Source organism: Podarcis melisellensis (assembly GCF_964234715.1).
Source record: "Podarcis melisellensis genome assembly, chromosome: 8".
Taxonomy (NCBI): domain Eukaryota; kingdom Metazoa; phylum Chordata; class Lepidosauria; order Squamata; family Lacertidae; genus Podarcis; species Podarcis melisellensis.
In genome coordinates, this window is record NC_138540.1 from 18,389,770 (window position 1) to 18,411,354 (window position 21,585).

At 48.1% G+C, this 21,585-nt stretch overlaps 2 protein-coding genes across 2 annotated transcripts in view; both read left to right on the forward strand.

Annotated features, from left to right (window-relative positions):
• The first annotated feature begins 310 nt into the window (after positions 1 to 310).
• LOC309376825 (solute carrier family 2, facilitated glucose transporter member 5-like) lies at positions 311 to 16,080 on the forward strand. The gene is made up of 13 exons (XM_081923690.1): positions 311 to 418; positions 2,320 to 2,396; positions 4,131 to 4,226; positions 5,476 to 5,636; positions 6,431 to 6,555; positions 7,963 to 8,115; positions 10,160 to 10,285; positions 10,428 to 10,615; positions 11,684 to 11,794; positions 13,019 to 13,120; positions 13,396 to 13,471; positions 14,083 to 14,210; positions 15,670 to 16,080. Exons 2-13 carry the CDS (start codon positions 2,355 to 2,357, stop codon positions 15,844 to 15,846), a joined length of 1,485 nt encoding a protein of 494 aa, XP_081779816.1. The 5' UTR covers positions 311 to 418; positions 2,320 to 2,354; the 3' UTR covers positions 15,847 to 16,080.
• Positions 16,081 to 20,145: 4,065 nt separating this feature from the next.
• LOC309375840 (uncharacterized protein) overlaps positions 20,146 to 21,585 on the forward strand; it is a 69,769-nt gene continuing 68,329 nt past the window's right edge. The window contains exon 1 of the mRNA XM_081921758.1: positions 20,146 to 20,528. The gene's annotated coding sequence lies outside the window, so the exon portion shown is untranslated. The remainder of the gene's footprint in view (positions 20,529 to 21,585) is intronic.

A 21,585-nucleotide genomic window follows, 5' to 3' on the forward strand; every position in this document is an offset into this window, starting at 1 on the left:
TGGATTGGTGGAAGTCAATGTCTAGCAGGAACATATTTAGCTAGAGCTGGCATGAGTCCGAATGCTGGGAATCGCTCTTGCAGGGAGAGTACTCTTGCACTCATAACCTGCTTGTGGGCATCCCATAATAGGCATCTGGTTGGCCACTGCGAAGACCGAGTGCTGGTCTAGGTGGGCCATTGGCTTCATGCTGCAGGTTATACCAGTTCTGTTGTGCTGGCAACAATTCTGATATGCTCCTACATTGGCCTTCTCTATTGGGCCTTCCAACTGTCAACAGCTGCTTCCCCCGGAATCTTCCAGCTTCCTTCCTCTGATTGGCTCTTGCCATACCGTCCGCCTTTTGATGTCCTCCTTTCAAGGGAAAACAGAGCTTGGCTGATTCCCCCTACTCTCCTTGGCAGGACAAAAAGCTGCGGTAAATTTCTGTGCCTCTGCAGGAATGCACCGGGTGTGTGGGGTGGCTCCCTATGGAGGGGCTTCACCTCTGGTTAAGAGCGGTAGTCTCGTAATCTGGTGAACCGGGTTCGCTTCCCTGCTCCTCCACATGCAGCTGCTGGGTGACCTAGGGCTAGTCACACTTCTCTGAGGTCTCTCAGCCCCACTCACCTCACAGAGTGTTTGTTGTGGGGGAGGAAGGGAAAAGGAGATTGTTAGCCGCTTTGAGACTCCTTAGGGTAGTGATAAAGCGGGATATCAAATCCAAACTCTTCTTCTACCCACTTCTGGGACTCTTGATCCAATTGACCGCCCTGAGAGAGAACGGCTGAAGTTCCAGCTTTTGACTTTGCTTCAATCTGGGAGTGGGGGGACCAGCCCCCCTCCAGATGTTGTGGGACAACAACAACTACCATCTCTGCTAGCCGCTGGGATGGATGGGAATTGAAATTCCAACAATGTTTGGAGTTTCCCTCATCCCCATTTTTATCTGTCTTACTAACGGCCAGAGCAGCCACTCATGCAGAGACATGGCAGGGAGTCTCTTTTCCAAATGGTGCTCCTGTGGGCTTTTCAGATATTGCTGGACTACAAATCCCACCATCCCTGATCCCTAATCAGTCTTAATAAAAGTGTTTGGGGGATTGTAGATCTGGGAGGTTTCCTAACAATTCTCATCACCCTTACCACACTGCAGCACCCAGGACAACAACAAATTATTTTTTGGAATTGTTGATTTCAGAAAACTTTTTTTAAAAGGTTTTTGTTACAGACTTTCTTGTGTTACAAAAGGGAAAAGCATGTCTGTGCCCCCACTACCAATTCATAGAGTCCTTTTCACAGTTCTTTTAAATGTAGTGGGAGACACTTTTGTTGTAGACATCTTGCAGTTGGGGGGGAAAGAGAAGGGAGGGAGGGAGATGGGGGTTTTGTTATAATAATAATATAATTTATTATTTATACTTCAGCCACTCTGGGCGGCTCCCAACAGAATATAATAATAAAAAAGCAATAAAACATCAAACATTAAAAACTTCCCTAAACAGGGCAGCCTAAAAGTCAGATAGTTGTTTGTTTCCTTGACATCTGATGGGAGGGTGTTTCACAGGGCACCACTACCGAGAAGGCCCTGTGCCTGGTTCCCTGTAACCTCGCAGTGAGGGAACTGCCAGAAGGCCCTTGGAGCTGGACCTCAGTGTCCGAGCTGAATGATGGGGATGGAAATGCTCTTTCAGGTATACTGGGCCGAGGTCCTTTTGTTCTGTTGCATAGTGTTAGTGTAGGGATTTGTGTCATCATCACACAGGTAGGTCCTTTGTTACAAAGAAGTTGCACTGCAATTATGAATGCAAACCAATCAAGCTCTGATGCTCTTGCAATGTCAATAAAAACAAACAAACAGCGTAAATAAAGCATTGCAAAAATACACGGTTGCATGTAAAAATGTTACATTAATACAAAGTTACCAATATATAGAAATCAATATCGGTTCATTTTCCTTCCGACACACCCTCCTTCTCAGACTCTGGGTTTTCACCCCAGGGTCCAAACAAACTCAGCTCACCCACAAAAGTCTCATAACCAAAAGAGTTCCTGGAAACAGCAAATGTCGCCTTAGCCTCTCATTGTAGGCTTGCTTTTTATGAGCAGGCCCAAGGTGGATGTTACCACCCTAGGCTGCTACAGCTCTGTCCCATTCAGCTGCCTTCTCCACATTCAGTTCCAGGTACAACAGGTTTGTTGATTTCCCCAGGGGGTCCAGAGAATGGGGAAGGGACCCCCTTCCACTCACAGCTCTTTCTTCACCCTCTGTCCTCTCCTCCTCCGACTCCTCTAGTTGATACCATCTCAGAACGCCCAAATTCTTCTTTCTCCCTACAGCTCCCTGCCTATTTTTCACCCATACCCAGGGAACTATGGAAACTTCGAATACCTCAATTCCCAAACGCAAGAAAAAGGTGAGTTCACATGCATCCTAGCTCCCCCTGGTGAGATTCAAATCAAAATCAGCCACAATGGTTTGAAGTTCTAAAGGTGGGCAAAGCAAATCGGTACTACAGCTCCCCACTGTCCCTCCTCATTGGCCATGCTGGCTGGGACTGATGCGAGTTCGAGTCCAGCAACAATTGAAGGCTGCCATCTTAGCCAGTGTGGTACAGTGGTGAGGGTGTCCAATGAAGACCTGGAGACTAAGGTTCAAATCTCCACTTGGCCATGAAACAAAGAAGAAGAAGAAGAAGAAGAAGAAGAAGAAGAAGAAGAAGAAGAAGAAGAAGAAGAAGAAGAAGAAGAAGAAGAAGCAGCAGCAGCAGCAGCAGCCACTCATGCAGAGATGCAGCAGGCAGCCTCCTACCTTGATGGTGTCCCAGCTCCCAGGCACATTTAGTCCAGGGATGGGCAGCCTGTGGATTTCCATATGTTGTTGGACTACAACTCCCATCCTCCCTGACAGTTGGCCGGGCTGTTTTTGGGCAGATGGAAGTTGAAATCCAACCAAATCTGGAGAGCTGGAGGCAAGGTTTGTTTCTGCCTTTGCTCTCGCCTCTGCTTCCTTGCAGAGTTGGATTTATCCCTAGTAGTAGTACCTCTGGTTACGAACTTAATTCGTTCCAGAGGTCCTTTCTTAACCTGAAACCATTCTTAACCTGAGGTACCACTTTAGCGAATGGGGCCTCCCACTGCCACTGCACCGCCAGCACGCGATTTCTGTTCTCATTCTGAGGTAAAGTTCTTAACCTGAGGTATTATTTCTGGGTTAGCGGAGTCTGTAACCCAAAGTGTTTGTAACCTGAGGTGTTTGTAACCCGAGGTACCACTGTAATTAATTAGTTACCGTCCAACTAACTGGATGGCCACTCTGGGTGGCTTCGAACAACTTAAAAATTGAGACATCAACCTTGAAAAACTTCCCTATATAGGACGGCCTTCAGATGTCTTCTAAAAGTCAGATAGTTGTTTGTTTCCTTGACATCTGATGGGAGGCATGACTACTGGGAAGGCCCTCGGCCTGGTTCCATTGTAACCTGACTTTTCTCAGTGAGGGAACTGCCAGAAGGCCCTCGGAGCTGGACCTCAGCGTCCGGGCTGAATGATGTGGGTGGAGACTCTCCTTCAGGTACGGAGGGCCAAAGCCATTCAGGGCTTTAAAAGTCAGCACCAACCCTTTGAATTGCACTCAGAAACTTTTCCCAAGAAGGGGAGGGCTCTTCACCAATAGGGGAGGTGCCGGAGTCACCCCAATGGCTTGAGAAGTTGTGCTTGGGGTTTCTGGTGCTGTGGGATGTACCACTCACCTGACCCCCCCCCCCAGGTCCTACTATTGCATTCAAATTGCTGCCTCTCAGCCTGCCCGGACTGTAGGTCCTGCTCACTGAATCAGGACAACCGTGCCTGCAATTTTTGCCTCCTAATGTAGCCTGGGAATTGTGGCAGACCACATTTGGCCACTGGCTGAGAGAGGCAGTGACTGGCCCAAGTTCACCCCAGTAAACGTCATGGTTGAGCAGGGGATTCAAACCCTGGTAGCCTATCCCAAGACCTAGACCGATACGCTAACCACTACACCGCACTCTCTCTGGAGTGTCTGGCCATGCTTCGTTTTATGGGTAGGGCTGGGTTTTCACTAGTAGGTGTCTCTAATGCACCTGCACAGTTATACAACCAGCAGCACTGTCTACTGCTCTTTCCTATAGGAACTGACATCTGGACTTCTAATTGCTACAGTGATTCCCTCCCTTGGATCCTTGCAACTGGGATACATCTACTGGGTTGTCCTCAACCCAGAGACGGTAAGCCAGCCCTATCATCTGTGGGACTACTTAGAATCAAAGAACTTGGAAGGGAACCCCAAGAGTCATCTAGTCCAACCCCCTGCAATGCAGGAATCTACATAGGGCAGGGGTGGGTCAATGCATTCGCTTGGAAAAGCCGTAGCTCAGCAGCGGAGCATCTGCTTTGCATGCAGGAATCTCCTGGTTCAAAACCCGTAACATCCCTGAGCAGGCCTGGGAAAGATCAGAATCTGAAACCTCAAAGAGCAGCTGCCAGTCAGTGCAGACACTACTAGGCTAGATTGGGGGACAATGCTTCTACTGGTGCTACTAGGGACCTAGGTGGTGTCATGGGCTGTTTGGACACAGGGGATTGGTGGAGGGCACCAGCTGGGGAAGATGGAAGAAAGTGGTGGGGTGACAAAGAATGGTCAGAGGCAGAAGACTGGGGAAAGGAGGTGTCAGAAACTGAAGAGGTAGCAGGGTTGAGTGAGCCGGGGGAGTCTGTGGGCCACAGCTCAGTTTTAGAGGGCAAATGTTGCATGTGGGGTGGTCCCAGGGGCAACCCAAAGCATTTCTAGTTCTTGTTTTTGCTGAGGGCAGCAGGTGATGGCAAAGAGCTCTGCCTGAGACTCTGGGTAACTGCTGCCATTCAGAGTACAATGGTACCTTGGTTCTCAAACTTAATCCGTTCTGGAAGTCCGTTCCAAAACCAAAGCACGCTTTCCCATAGAAAGTAATGCAAAATGGATTAATCGGTTCCAGACTTTTAAAAACAACCCCTAAAACAGCAATTTAACATGAATTTTACTATCTCATGAGACCATTGACCCATAAAATGAAAGCAATAAACAATGTACTGCAGTCACACAATCAATCAATCAATCAATCAATCAGTAGCTGAACTGGGTTCCACACAGTCACAAAAACAAAACAAGAAGAGCCGCAAAAACAAAAACGCAAAATAAATAGCAAAAACAGACAGACCTCAGCGTAACGTTCAAAATGGAAGCGTGGCACTCGAATCAGAAGCGTAACACTCAAAACAGAGCATGTTTGGCTTCTGAAAAAAGTTCGCAAACTGGAACGCTTACTTCCGGGTTTGCAGTGTTTGGGTTCCAAGTTGTTTGAGTACCAAGGCGTTGGAGAAGCAGGGTACCGCTGTAGGTGATACTGCGCTGGATGGTATAAATTAATTTCCTGTGTCTCAGATCCTGTGTGCTTGTCCCACTTCAGACTTTCATCTGATGTCTCTCTTCCACCTTAGGTCTCACATATAAATTCCAACATAACGGAAGAGACCGAAAGGATGGACATCAGAATGGAAAAGACTCTTAGTGGTCGGATGACCTTTAACGCTTTGGTCTTCCCAGTTGGAGGCATCATTGGGTCGCTGATGCTCGGCACCTTGGTGGATAGCTGTGGCAGGTACAGAGATAATAGGGTGATGGAGAACAGTAGGCACAGCAAGAGGTGTTGGGGGGTGGGGAATATGACTATCACTGACTCACATCCCCAACTGATCTCTAGTTAAGCTATGTGTTGGGTCATTGCCTTAGAAACATAAGAAAACACAACACAAAGGAATACAGATAAATAAAGCAACGCGGCTCACATGACTCTGTATGCAATTATATAGAACTTATATAAAAGACAACATGTAAAAATAAGACATTTATATTCCACCAAGCATCCATTTCTTTAAATATAGTCTTTACATGATACACGGGTGGTGCTGTGGGTTAAACCACAGAGCCTAGGGCTTGCTGAACATAGGGAGCAGCCTCGGGCTGTTTCAGACTGTTGGTCCATCTGAATCAGTAGACCAGGGGTCAGCAAACTTTTTCAGCAGGGGGCCAGTCCACTGTCCCTCAGACCTTGGGGGGGGGACTATATTAATAAAAAATAAAAAATGAACGAATTCCTATGCCCCACAAATAACCCAAAGATGCATTTTAAATAAAAGGACACATTCTACTCATGTAAAAACACGCTGATTCCCGGACCATCCACGGGCCGGATTTAGAAGGCGGTTGGGCCAGATCCAGCCCCCGGGCCTTAGTTTGCCTGTCCATGCAGTAGCCAATCAGTATTGTCTACACTGACTGGCAGCAGCACTTCAGGGCCTTGTGGCAACTCCGCAGCTGCCCTCCCTCCTCTACTCTTTTCACTGCTTGGGCCCTGCTCATCTCCTCCTCACCCCCTTTTTGCTGTCTTTTCAGGAGACGTTCCCTGATGCTCAATAATGCTGTAGCTGCCGTTGCCTGTGGATTAATGGGTGCTTCCGATGCAGGGAAATTCTACGACTTTGGCATTTTTGCTCGCTTCCTCGTCGGGATATCTTCAGGTGGAAAAAAAAAAAGCGCCCCGCATGCAGTCTTTGAATTGCCTTTTAACAAAACCAAGCCAAACAAAAGCAAAAAGCTGCCTTGAACCCGTGTCTGTGGTTTGAAGCTTTGGCTCCTGAACCCAGATGCCTAGGCTGCTTATCAGCATTAAAAAGTTAGGGAGCCATGCACAATGTCAATCCTACTCAGAGTAGACCCGTTGAAAATAATAGGCGTGACTTAGGGCTGACTTGGGTCCCATTTGCAATGTACCTTTAAAGCAGTATCATACCGCTTTAAATACTTCTCCAATAGAGGATTCTGTTTCAACATTTAAACCCCTCTGGGCAGCTTCCAACAGAATGTTAAAAACACGATAAAACATCAAACATTAAAAACTTCCTTAAACAGGGTTGCCTTCAGATGCCTTATAAAAGTCAGATAGTTGTTTATTTCTTTGACATCTGATGGGAGGGCGTTCCACAGGGCAGGTGCCACTACCGAGAAGGCCCTCTGCCTGGTTCCCTGCAGGGTAATTTTTTTCCATTTGTCTCTCCAGCTTTGACCAGCACACTTCTCGTTTTCTTGCCGTGCATAATTTGTATTTATTTATTTATTTTACTTTCCCTCCTGTTTAGCGCTCTTACAAACAAAAAAAAAGGTGATCAAGTCATATAGGTGCAAAATTTGTGTGTGTTCCCGCTCATTTGTGATGGCTCCAACCACAACTTTATTTTCTGTCTATAATGATAAGTATTCTATAATACATATTGGAAAGATCCCGTTTCCTTTTACATATGTCAAATGATTGTCTGATTTATCTGGTTTCCTGGTTTTCTGATTCTCTTCTGATTCCCTGCCATGGGTGGGTGAAGCTGAAGGTGGAGACAACATGAGAAGCAGGCTATACAATCATGGAGTCATAGAATTGTAGAGTTGGAAGGACCCCAGGGTCATCTAGTCCAACCCCCTGCAATGCAGGAATCTTTAGCCCAACGTGGGGCTCAAACCAACGACCCCGAGATTCAGAGTCTTGTGCTCTACTGACCAGGCTATCCCAGTTATATTGATTATAGGAAGAATAATTGAGATAACATAGGGTTTCTGGAGTCTTTTCCCAAGTAAAATTAGAGGCAAAAATCCCAGGTGGGAACATCCAGTCCCAGACCAAATAGAAAATGCGGCAAAGAGGTATGGACTTAAGAGAAAGTGTGGCTGGGCCCTGAGTTCAAGTGGTGGGAGGCAGAACGGCTGGGACCAGCAAAGTTCTACTCACAGCAAACCCACTGAAATTAACAGAGTTATCTGTGTGCACTAGTCTGTTCACAGCAGGATTAATAGTGGTTGCAGCCCTGTGATGAAGTAACACCATGGATGAGGTCCCTCTGCCAGTTGTGCCTGTGACCCTTTGATCCTCATTTAACCAGGCTTGTTTTCCACTATGATCCCGTTATATGTTGGAGAGCTCGCCCCCGTAAGCATGAGGGGTGCCTTCACGATGATGTCCATACAGTTCTTCACCGTGGGTCTCCTCTTGGCTCAGGTCATCAGCAATCCCAACATCCTTGGGAACAAGAAACGTAAGTTGGAGAAAAGAGGGTGGGGTCAGGGATGTGGGGGTGGCGCTGTGGTCTAAACCACTGAGCCTCTTGGACTTGCCAATCAGAAGGTCGGCTGTTTGAATCCATGCAATGGGATGAGCTCCCGCTGCTCTGTCCCAGCTCCTGTCAACCTGGCAGTTCGAAAGTATGCCAGTGCAAGTAGATAAATAGGTACCACTGTGACGGGAAGGTAAATGGCATTTCCATGCGCTCTGGTTTTCGTCACGGTGTTTTGCTGCGCCAGAAGCGCTTTAGTCATGCTGGCCACAGGACCCAGAAAGCTGTGGACAAACGGCGGCTCCCTCGGCCTGAAAGCAAGATGAGTGCCGCAAGCCCATAGTCGCCTTTGACTGGGCTTAACCGTCCAGGGGTCCTTTGCCTTTTACATCCTATGATATGTAGGCAGACTAGGCATGGCATCCTACTTCATAATTAAGAAGAGCCAATTTTAAACATCTTTTTAATTTCATCATGTATCATTTCCCCAAATACCCTTGCTTTCTTGCAAGCCCACCACATATACAGTAGATACAGTGGAACCTCGGGTTGCGAATGTGATCCGTACGGGAGACACGTTCGCAACCCACAGCATTCGCAACCTGCTGCACCGCATCTGTGCACACGTGAGTCACGATTCAGTGCTTCTGCGCATGCACAAAGCACCGAAACTAGGAAGTAACCCGTTCCAGTATGCGTAACCTGGAGCATCTGTAACCCGAGGTACCACTGTATATACAATCCATCTACCTTCTTTACACTTTCCACAATTGTAAGGAACCTTCTTGTAATGGTTCTAGGGGTTGCTCGTGCGTACGTTGCCGCCGCTCCTGGCTAGGTTACCTGGTTGAACCCTTTCTGTCTGGACTGCCCTTCACTTCATGGCTGTCTCAGTCGCTGGCAGAATCCGTCAGTGGGCGTTTCTTGAACTTCTTCCAGCAAAGAAGTTCTTTGACGCCAAGTCTCCTCCTACTCTCCCTGCGCGGAAGTCTTCTGCGCAGGGAGGGTGTGGGCAGCGGAGAACCCGTGCTCTCCCCGCTGGTCTCCGGTGAAGAGTCCTGGAGCCCCCTCTCCGATTCCCGCATCCGCCCCCCTTCTCCACTGGTGTTACGCTGATTTCCTTCCCCAGCAGATGGGCTGCCTCTCTCCCTACTGGGACCCTCTCCGGCATCCCTCCAGAGCCTTCCCTCCGCCTCTGGCTCCGATGGCAGTTCCCTGACACTTCTTATACATTTTAGATAATTTGTTTAAGTGAATGTACCAAAAAATAAGCCAGAAGCATTTTTCTGTGAGGGATTATAGGCATAAATTCCAAAGGAAATGTTAAAGTTGTTTTTGTATGTAACGACAACAGCTTTATGTGCAGAAATGGAAGGAAGGAAGAAGTTCCTACCAAAGAAGAATGAATAAGTGAGACAATGGACTATGCAGAACTGGCAAAATTAGGAGAATCTCACAATGATCGTTTTATGGAAGAATGGATGCCTTTTTCAGACTGCTTAGAGAAATATTATAGTAGGATGAACTCACGAGCAGGATGTAAGCATCGAGCAACAGAAGTAATTAGTTTATAATATAGAAGATAGGGGGCAGCAGAAGCGGAGAAACCACAACTCCATGGAAAACGGGTTGGGAGGTCAAAAAAATAAGAGAAAAGATGAAATTGTGTTTTGAAACTTAATAAAACATAATTGAAAAGAAAAGAAAAAACATAACAAAAGCCTTCCGGAGCAGGACAGTTGCCATCAATCGCCCTTTCCTCTATGAGTTTCTCCCATCCTCTTTTAAAGTCATCTAAGTTGGTGGTGGCCACCCTGGCCTCTTGTGGAAGTGAGTTCCACAGTTCAGCTCTTCCTGTGGTCGGCCCCTTCTTTTCTCTGCCCTGCATTCAGTTTTGCAGGATGTGTCGTGGTCCTAGCGTTAGGAGAGGGGGAGAAAAGTGCTCCCCCCTCCACTGCCTCCACTCCATGCTTCACTTTGTAAACGTACCTTGTTGCGACTTATTCACTTGTCTCGTTTTTCTTAGGTCTGCCAGTGATGCTGGGCCTGACTGGGATAGTTGCTTTCTTCAACATCCCGCTCCTGCTCCTGTGCCCTGAAAGTCCTCGCTACCTGTTTATTCAGATGAAGAACGAAGCAAAAGCGAGGAAAGGTAGGCTGGCTTTGTAGCTTTGTGTTATGCTGGCGGGTATGTGATGTTTACACTCTAGTCTGGACAGTGCATAGTGCTTGAATGCTCTTTCTTCCTCAGATACTCTCTCCTTCTCCTTCTCTCTCTCTCTCTCCCCACCCAGCCTTGAGAATGCTCAGAAACAAGGTTGACATGGAAAATGAGATTGAGGAGCTCCGAAAGGAGGAGAAGTATGAGATACACGAAAAGGACATGACGATACTTTCGCTTCTGAAAAGCCATACTCTCCGCCGCCAAGTCATCACCGTCGCCATCTTGTTGGGGGGCCAGCAATTTTCTGGCATAATTGGGGTGAGGAAGCCAATGTTCCAAGTGGCTCAGGAGCTGTGGGAGAAGGGATGAGGAACCTTTCTCTGCCGGGAGGGGGCATGTTCCTCTCCCAGAAAGTGCCTGAGGGTCACGTGACATTGGCTCCTGTAATAATGGGGGGGCTGGCTATTTTTTTTCAACTGGTGAATGAAGGAAAGAAAGAGCTAAGGAAAGGAAGACCAGAAGGAAAGAGGACTGAGGCTTTTACGTCCTTCAGCAGTGAAATGATATAGTAAAGCTGGACCCACAGCTGTGGCCAAAATTGGCAAATTTCAGGGAAGCCAGATAACCTCCAGGGGAGAACTGATATTCTTCACTGGTTCAGGAATATATTTCTTCAAGCTCCTCTCGAACCATTGAAGAATTTCACTTATGTTTGTCAGAAAAAGCATCCTCTGAGAAGTTTTGCTCTACAATCAGCATTCAGAGGCTGTAACACAAGGTTGCTGATTTGTGTGTGTGTGTGTGTGCATGCACGCGCACATCCCAGACAAGGAATTCCAGAACATTCTTCCAGGTGAAGCAGGTGGGGAACTGAATCCAGCTGGAGGAGCCATTTTGACACCCCCAGCTCTCACAGGCCAAGTTTGACAGGGTGGGGGCGATTGCCTCATGTCACGTGAGGCAACCCTGTGTTGCTGTTTTTAGCCAGGCATTTTAACTGAATTCCAGTTTTGTTTTGTTTTTTTATTTTGTTACCGTGTACACCTCTGAGGGAAGGATGAAATCAAATGTGGGTGTATTGCCTAGAATAGAATGCATAAATAAATATCCTCCTTCATTGGAGGCGTTGAAACATAGCTTGAATGGCCACTTGCCATGGGTTTGTTATCCGCGATTCCTTCATTGCAGGAGATGACTCTTGGGCTCCATTCCAGTTCTTTGGCTTTATGATTCTAAAATACATGAAAGGCAGCTCTCATCAGCGAAGGGTTGTTTGGCGTGGTTTCTGTTTTATTTCATTTTGCTTTTTCCTCTTTCCTGAAAATTCCCGGTAGCCGGCATCTTCTTCCGCAGCTGATTTCTTTGTTTGCTGTGATCTGCTTGCAGGGCTACTTCTACGCAGAGAAAATCTACAGGTCGCTTCTAAGCAAAGAGAGCCATATCTTTTATATGAATTTGTGTGTGACGTGTTGGCTCTTGTTTATAGCCTCCGTAATGGTGAGCCATCCCCTCTCTCCTTCCCTTTCAAATCTCCAAACTCAATCCCAGAGAGACCTGCATTTGGCCTATAGTTTTCCCACCCTACCAATTGAAGAGAGGGAGGTTACATGATGTTGGCTATTTATCTATTCAGTCTGGCTTGTTGGCAAGGAGGGTTTAGATAAGGCCACATCAAGGCAACTTTTCTTTACATTCCTCCAGAACTTTCCTTATGGCAAAAAGCTTGATCTTTTGGGGATTTTTTTTGGGGGGGGGAGGAGCAGTTTTGTTGCGCAAGACATCCAATCAATTATTTAAAAAACTTTTAACTCTTTATATTTTTATATTCCTTGTAAGCTGCTTAGCTTTCCTACAGTCAAGCAGTATGTAAATTTTCTTAAATAAACTACAGTGGTACCCCGGGTTACATACGCTTCAGGTTACATATGCTTCAGGTTACACACTCCGCTAACCCAGGTTAAGAACTTTGCTTCAGGATGGGAACAGAAATCGTGCTCCGGCGGCACGGCAGCAGCAGGAGGCCTCATTAGCTAAAGTGGTGCTTCAGGTTAAGAACAGTTTCAGGTTAAGAACGGACCTCCAGAACGAATTAAGGACTTAACCTGAGGTACCACTGTATAAACACTTGTAATAAATCGATCTCTTAGCATGGCAGCACCTATGCCATTGACATCAGGCAGATAGATACCTTTGCTGTGTTATTTTCAGCACCCGCTTAAAACAAAATTGGTTTAGGCCACAGTTTCGTTTTATTTCTTCTTCTCCCGTTGGTTTTAATAAAAATTTGAATATTTTTTAAAAATACATTTTTTATTGATAATTTTTCATATTTCCTGCAAACTAAGAGGCTTCATGACAATCAAGTAGGATATAATTGTTGTTAAATAAATACACGCAGGTAATTGCATGCATTTAGGAAGTTTGTTTTGAGGAAGACTGCCCAGTTCCTTACTTGGTTTGCTGGTCGGCAGCAGCTATTTTCGGGCAGAAACCATGGAGAGAGGGAGTGAGGAGATCTTTGATTTAAAATGTTCCCATAGGAAATAATGGAAATTGTCAGCTCGTTATGTGAACACTAGCCATTTCCTGGGAACACCTTATGTCCGGTAAGCGGGACCTGCCTGTAAAATCAATAAATCAGCTGTAACTCTGCAACCTGAAGAAGTTGGCTATGATCAGAGGCTTCCTTTCTTTCTCACCCCCTGCCTTTATATTCCCTAGATGTCTGTCATTGACTCTGTGGGGCGGAGGTTTCTCCTACTTCTGGGATTTCTGATCTGTAGCGTTGCCTGCGTCTTGCTAACCTTGAGCCTTGAACTTCAGGTGAGTAAATCGGGACTGGCAGAATGCAGAGCTGAGCGCCGCTCATTAAAATTAGCTATTCTGCTTTGTTTAGGCCATTTTTTATAATTCTATGTAATAATTCATCATAATAATACAGTGGTACCTCAGGTTACATACGCTTCAGGTTACATACGCTTCAGGTTACAGACTCCACTAACCCAGAAATATTACCTCGGGTTAAGAACTTTGCTTCCCCACCCCTGCCTCAAAACGAGAGGCAACCTCGCTCATGCACAACTCTCTTTCTCCAACAGCCCATGCAGCCATGGATGATTTACTTGAGCTCCGTTTTAGTCATTGCCATGATCACTGGATACATGCTTGGGCCAGGTAAGGGCTCAGGCAACACACAAAATTTATTTGAGGTGGGTGAAGAACACGGGCCTTTTCTCTGGAGGCTCCCCATTTGTGGAATGCTCTCCCCGGGGAGACTTGCTGGCGCCTTCATTAAATATCTTTATCATTTTGCCAAGCAAAAATGATTCTCTTTGACCTGACCTTTGGCTGATTAAACAACCTATGGCCTTTTAAATGTGTTTTTTTTGGGTGGGAGGGGAGTTATTGGTTTGATTTTGTTTTATTATGTGTTTTGCGTTCTCATGTTGTATTTTTTTGTTGTTGTGACCTCTGGATGAAGGGCGATATGCAAATTTAATTAATTAAGATGGAAAAGACATAGATCCAGCACTGGAAGGGAGTTATAGCTACAAATATCTGGAGGGCCCTATCTGTACTGTATGTTGAAAGAAGTTTTGTATCACTTTAAACGATCATGGCTCCCCCCCCAAAGAATTATGGGAACTGTGGAGTGTTTAGGAGACCCCTCCTGTTCCCTTCGCAGAGCCACAATTCCAGAGTTCCCTGGGAAGAGGGTGTGACTGTTATATCACTCTGGGAGGAGAGAGCCAAATTCAACACCCAGCTTCATTCTGTCTTCCCAGCTATAGTCACCTACGTGGTCACTCTCGAGATCTTCCTTCAATCATCGCGGGCCACAGCTTTCACGTTGGGTGGAATAGTGAACTGGGTCACCCGCTGTTCTGCTGTGGTGATCTTCCTTAAGCTAGAGGTAAGTGGTTCTGCCAGGTCCCTTTTAGCGGGAAATAAATAAATAAAACAGCAATAAAAATCACATTTCTTCGAGCCACAAACGGTATCTAGCAAACACAACAGCTCCGCCCCAACGGTAGGAAATGACGTGGGAATGCTGGGAGAATGCAGGAAACCAGTTTGCATCTGCTGCTGTTTAAAAGAGCTCAGCTCCAGCTTGCTCCTTGCTCGAGCAGCTTCTGAGCTCAGTTGCTCCCCAGAGCACAGCCTTCATGTTTGCAGACGGCTGGTCCCACCTTGCCTTCTGCTTGGCTTGAACCTCATCTCACCCTATACCCTGCAGGGCAAGACAACAGGCCCCTGCAATTGGCCAGGTGAAGTTCCTGAACTGAGGACTCTGGCCGTTCCGTTTTTGCGTGCTCGACAAAACGACCTTTCCTGGAGGTCCTGGATCGGCATCCGGACACCGTGCAGGCGTCATTAAATGGAAACCGAACCCTGGAAGGACAGGAGCCCCATGAGTGGGCTCTTCCACGGTCCGGGTGTCAGGTCCACGTGTCTGTTCTGGGTGGGGTGGCACCCCTGTGAAAGCGGAGGTCAGCAGCCTTTCCCATCCCGAGGGCTGCATTTCCTTCTGAGGGCCACATGAGATGGGCAGGGCCAGCGGCACAAGGAGGGTGTGTTGAACAACTATGCTGGTCCCGAGGGCTAACCGTGCGGCGAGGTCCGAGTCCAGTCCGAGGTCGAGGGTGCAGTATGGAGGCTGTCCGTCGAAGCTGAAGCGGGGTCCAAGGCAGGGAGTCGGGTGAGGTCAGGAACTCTGGCAGAAGAGCAGGACAGGGTTCAGGCAGGAACAGGCTACCAACAATGTTGCTCCCGCAACCTGGGACTGGGCTGGCTGGCTTTTATCTGCCCCGAGGCATAGGGCGGCCCCAGTCCACAGGAGACTCGCCTCTCCTGGCCTGGAGGCGAGCACTCCTCCTGCGAGAACTCCTCCTGCAAGAACTTAATTCCCTCCACCTCTCTGCCCTGAGCCTCTGCAGATCAGGAGAGGCTGGAGGACTACCGGACCCAGAGGCAACCTCAGCTTCCCATTACGGGGCTGAGAGTGGAGCACCTGCAGGCAATGGGTCCTCCATCACCTCCAGAGCAGACTCAGCTGGTGCCTGCACCTGAGGATCCAGCACAGGTGAGGACCCTTGAGGCTCAAGCCCCAGCCCCAGCTCAGCTGGTTCTGGAGGCGGGGACTCCTGTGCAGGCTGGGATTCCTCAGGTTCAGCCTCCGAGTCCGAATCCCAGGCCATGACAGCAACACATGCAGATTTCCTCTCTGCGCGCTCGGTTACAACTCCCAAACTGTGGCGGAAATGCCTAGAGCTGAAATGGAGACTGGGAAAACGAGGAGCCCGCCGGGACACATTGGTCAACCCCTGCTTATCTTCCCCTGTTCCCTCCCCCTTTTGTCTTTCCAACTCCAGCCGCTCACTGGGCCTTACAGCCTCCTGATCCTTTGGCCTCTCTGCATGGTGACCTTTATTTATATTTCCGCGATGGTTCCGGAAACCAGAGGCATGACCTTTCTTGAAATCCGCAAGTCCATGGATCTCCAAGCCAAGGAGGATAAGGAACGGATAGATAGAAACCCAGATAGTTAGAAACTCAGAAGGCGTCGATGCTGTGCTTAATTGTTATTTTTTAAGATACAACGGTCCAAAGAGATCCCCTTCATGCTGTCCTTCAGTCGCCTCAGCTCTGTTAACACGTACGGCCTTATTCCTTTCAGTCCAGAAGAGCAACCCAAGCTGTTTCCCCCTTCCCTGTGCGCACTTTTCTATTGTTCTACCATAAATGTTGTTTCTTTATTAAATTACGAAGGGCGAGCGCAATCAGTCCAGAGCCAAATGTGTGAAATGACTCTCGAGCCCACAAAATCACAACCACCGGTAATGGGGCCTACACTGTGGTCGGTTTCCTTTGATTCACCACACCCGTTATGCTGTTTGAGACAGCTTTACTTGGCCAGAACAGCTGTGGCCTCTGGGGAACTCACAAAAGTGGAGTCCCCAGGCCTATAAATCACACAGAGGCATTTGCACACACACACACAGAAATCAAGTCACGTTCACAAGCAGAGATTGCAGTTAGATAACCAGGCAGGGGCCTTATCAGGAGAGCAAGGGTAACATCACGGGCAGGCGCTTGAGGAAGAAGAAGGCTGCAGATTCATCTATTGTAAGGTTATCAGATTTTTTTCAAAGAATCCAGGGACACTTTAAAAAAAGAGAAAAAATGTTATTTTTTAAAAAGTTATTATTATTATTATTATTTTAAAAGAAGTAATATCTTCTCTTCTGTGGTCTCCTCTGTCACACGGCCTTCCTCTGGGTCCTGACCTGCTCTCTTGGAGCACTAGCCGCCATGGAGTAGGCTCGGGTTGGGCCTGGGCTTGGCCACGTGTCCTTGCCCTCCCGATGCTCTCCTACCTCTCTTCCTCAACAGCGTTAGCGGTGCAAGGTTGGGGCTCCCCTCTTTTTTCTCCTTCCTCTTTCTCTCTCTTCCTTCTCCTTCTCCTCTCCTCCTTCTCCCTACATCGGCTCGGGGTTTTCTTGGCCCCAGAGCGCTGCTGGCCAGTCGGCCAGGTAGCCAAGCTCTCTCGCTCCCGGCTCGATTTGGGTCACGGGGCGGGGGGGCATCAGTGGTTCCCCCAGTTGATGTGTTGGGCATCCCCTGGTTCCCCCTCAGCAGTGGCGGTGGCAGCAGCAGTCTCAGCAGCCCGGAGCCAGTCTGGTAGCACAGTTGGCTCTGGCTGGCTTCAGGAGCTGCTCACTGCCATGGCGCCCGCCATTTTGCCTCGCCGGATGTCCCCATATGATGTGTCTTGTGCCACTGAACCAATCACACAACATTAATTCCCTACTAATAAATCTATAACACTTAAAATATAAATCTGGGGACATTAAATGAAATCCGGGAACATTCCGGGGATGGATTATGTCGGGGGACAGATTTGTAAATCGGGGGGCTGCCCCCGGGAAACGGGGACGTCTGGTAACCATAATCCATCGGTGCCTGCAAATTCCTTTGCACTTCTCCATGGACATCAGCCTGCATAGTTCAGTTGGTTAGAGCATAGTGCTGTTAATGCCAAGGTTGCAGGATTGATCCCCATATGGGACAGCTGTGTACTGGTTGGACTAGATCGGGCCTTCCCAAACTTGGGTCTCTAGCTGTTTTGGGCTCCAACCATCTACAACCATCACCAACTACAGCTCCAACCATCCTTAGCTAGCAGGACCAGTTGGTCAGGGATGATGGGAAGTGTAGTCCCAAAACAGTTGGAGACCCAAGTTTGAGAAACACTGAACTAGATGATCCTTGTGGTCCCTTCCAACTCTACAGTTCTATGATCTTAGATCTTTTACAACATCCTGCACCCTCCTCCTTTTACTGTCTATGTATCTTCACTATGTTTTCCAACACAGCATGGTGGGTCAGAGCTGCCTGCCTGTCCCTGGCATTGTTGTGGGTTGGCTGGACAGAGGTGGACATGGGGCTGTGGCAACGCAGTGGGTGGGAGTACCGGATTGGTTCCACCAGTGCTCCCAGCATCTCCAGCTACTGGTTCGTCATATTGCCAAGACGGACGGAACTCAATAAAAAGCTTGTACATAGCAAAGGTTCGACTCCAGGTGACCAGACCTGATCCAATATAAATGGGATTACTTCTCTATTCTGCCCCCCCCACGCTTCGGGTGAACCAGATACCTTAAAATGATTAGCATTTATGGGCAGACTTGCTAACTAGAAGGTTTGTGTGGTCACCTTCAACTTTTAGTAAGATGATTTGCAAGGCTGGAGTTGCACCATGGGAACAAGCGTCATTGAAATTTGGTCTGTAGGAGATCTGGGTTTGAACTTAGGGCATCAAAAGCCTGGGTAGCAGAGAAGAACAAAAGGTGGTCCCGGGTTCAAATCCCCAACTGAAATCTAGATTTGCCAAGTGTAGCCACACACCCCTCAGCCTATGCTCCTGATTGCTGAGATGGACATTGACCACAGTGGTGGCTGCCCAGTTATAGTGAAGGTGGGGCACTGTCCCAACAGTTTCAGTCTGCACTCAGTCAGCCCCCACCTGCCTGCTTTCTTACTTGCTACTGGTCGAGGGGTATTGGCACCAGGAGCGTAGTGGCAAACTGAGAAGTGCAGGGCCCCTTCTTAATTGTCACAGCCTTGCCCCTTCTAAGATTATACAACTTCCTAATATTACACAGTACAGTAATTTTATAGTTGCACAGTAATAATAATAATGGATGCGTTGCAACAATCAATGCAGATCTTTGTGTGTTGCCGTTCAGCTGCATACACTATTTTCTGTGCGCGTACATGGGCAAACGATGCGTTAGTTCGGATCTTCATGTGCTGCTTTTCAGCTAGATCTACCACTTTCTGTACACAGAAATGCACAATTTGGAGCGCTCCGATGCCTTCTTTCCGGAGTGATTTCAGTTTTGTTTTCCTTGAGGTTCCATTGTGAATAACAGCACTTGCAATGCATTGTTTTCTCAGAACCAAAGCACCTTGTGTTCTGAGTGCCCCTAAATGCTCAGCTTTGGCGCATGCAGAACTCCAGAGGGACGCTAGGAGCCATTCCTCAGTGGCCAGCTCAACTCTCTTCACTCAGATTGGCTCCAAAGATTGCAAAGGGAGAGAAGACTTCTTTTCAATGGGTAGCAGGCTTCTGCGTCATGCTGACTGGGCAGCTGTAGGACTCTGGAGGGAAGGCCCCTGCTGCAGAAATAGTAAAGGGTCTTTGACCCTCCACATTCCCAGACCACTACATTTGTGGGTGGCCCTGCCTGTCAGCTCCTTGTAGAATTCAGCAGGGAGGAGGAGGAGGAAAGTGGGGACAACTCCAGAATTGGTTGGCTCTACCTTTCTTAGGGACGCAGGTGGCGCTGTGGGTTAAACCACAGAGCCTAGCACTTGCTAATCAGAAGCTCGCCGGTTTGAATCCCCATGACAGGGTGATCTCCTGTTGCTCGGTCCCTGCTCCTGCCAACCTAGCAGTTCGAAAGCACGTCAAAGTACAAAGTAGATAAATAGGGACCACTCTGGTGGGAAGGTAAACGGCGTTTCCGTGCGCTGCTCTGCTTTACCAGAAGCGGCTTAGTCATGCCGGCCACATTGAAGGAAGGTGAGGACAGGTGACCTCACCTAGGCCCAAAGTCACCCCCCACCAAAGCAGGCTCAAAGCTTCTCACAGCTTTTCAAAATCATTTTTCTCAGCAGCTAAAAGGCATTAGCTAAGCATCAGAAACATTCCGCTTGCTGTAACTAAAAAGATTGCAACAAAGGTAGAGAACAGTCCATTGTTTCTCAGGCCTTTCTGATGCCTTCTGGCCTTGCTAAAGAACCACATTGCAACTTACTTTCTGTCCAGGAATCATGCCAGAACAAGAGATTGAAACATATCTGAACACGCTGAAAACCCCCTCGGCTTCTCATTCCCCCTTTCCTGGGAAGAGTCCAATAGTTCCAAGACAGCTTTCTGTTCATGCTCAGAGGAACTCATGGGGCAGGACTCTGGGAAAAGGAGGAGAAAGGGGTAGGGAACTGGAAAGGGGTATATATGCTTGTGCACATGATTGTGAACTTCGTGCATGCTTTTTGTGACTTATCACACTTGCTCCTTCTACCAGTTCATGGATGGTAGAAATAAAAGCCTTTTCTCCGAAACTATTCCTTGAGTGTCTGTTGACTCCCACTTCCCTTTCCCAGGCGCAATATTTTCCCCACCCGAGGGCAAAGCCTCATAAGGCTACAACATGACCCGGAAGCTGTACTCCGGCTCCCTCGGCCAATAAAGCGAGATGAGCGCCGCAACCCCAGAGTGGGTCACGACTGGACCTAATGGTCAGGGGTCCCTTTACCTTTACCTTTACCTTACCTTTCATTGGCTCTGACTCCAGTTACCCTTTGGGCTCCCTGCCTTCCACTCCACCTTCCAACACTGTCTGACCATGTGGTAAAGCTGTCAGATGTGGTTGGAATCTGTTGTGCACATAGCTCTCTGTCCAGGGTGCCACTGAAGCCTTCAACCTTCCTTTTGTACCACTGGGGGCCATTACTCGGAACAGCACTGTTCTATCCCCGCCTCCTTCCTGCCGTGATTGGTTCTCACCTCCGCTGCCAACTGCCAACAGCTTCCCATGGAACTTCCTGGCGCCATTCTCCTGATTGGATCTCGCAATGGTGTTTGGTTTCCTGGCGCCTGCTTTCAAGGGAAAATAGGGACTAGCTGACGTCATTCTCTACTCACCTGTACAGAAAAGCTGTGGTCAGTCTGCATCCTCTCTGCCTATTTATCCCCAAATGTCCCTGTGGGAATTACAGTGGTTCCTCGGGTTACATACGCTTCAGGTTACATACGCTTCAGGTTACAGACTCCACTAACCCAGAAATAGTACCTCGGGTTAAGAACTTTGCTTCAGGATGAGAACAAAAATCGTGTTCCAGTGGTGCGGCAGCAGCGGGAGGCCCCATTAGGTAAAGTGGTGCTTCAGGTTAAGAACAGTTTCAGGTTAAGAATGGACCTCCGGAACGAATTAAGTACTTAACCCGAGATACCGCTTTACTCTCCATCAGTTTCATAGGAACATAGAAAGATGCCTTACACAGAATCAGACCAAATGGTCCATTTAGCTCCAGGTTTCAGGCAGGTGACATTCCCAGTCCTATAAGGATATGCCCTGGGATTCAACCTGGGACCGTCTGTAAGCAAATCCCTTAAGACAGGGATGAAATAGCTCAGCGCCCTGGGCCAAATCTGGCCCTCCAAGCCTCTGTATCTGGCCCTCAGAATTCTCTTCAAGCCACCAACCACCCCTGCCTTCCTTCACACCCTTAGTACATTTGCCTGCTTGGAATGTATCCTTGAACTCTTGCTCACCTGGATAGAGGAGAGAGAGGGGTGTAGAAACTAGCCTACTTGGAAAAGGTCAAGTTCATATTAATTGCTCCACCCACTTTTGCCTCTGGCCCTGCCCACCACCACCAGGCAGCCCAGGCAGTTACCCAGAAGGGAAAGTGACCATTGTGTTGATTCCCCCCCCCCCAGATATAGGAAATGGCAGGGACTGACAGGATGCTGACAAGGGTGCACTGGGGGAAGAGGGGCTGGAATCTGGCTCAGGAGAGCGGGGCAGTAATTCATGGGGAAATGTACTAGCCAGGAAGCAAGAATCAAAGGCTGGGGAAGCTTCCGAGTGGGAGGAAGAGGTAAGTGAAGGGCTGGGTGCTTCTCCACCCTCCTCTGCATCACTGTCTCCCAGAACCAGGAGCGGACTGAAGTGAGAAGAGCAGAGGCAGCTTCCACACAGGCATAGTCTCTGGCT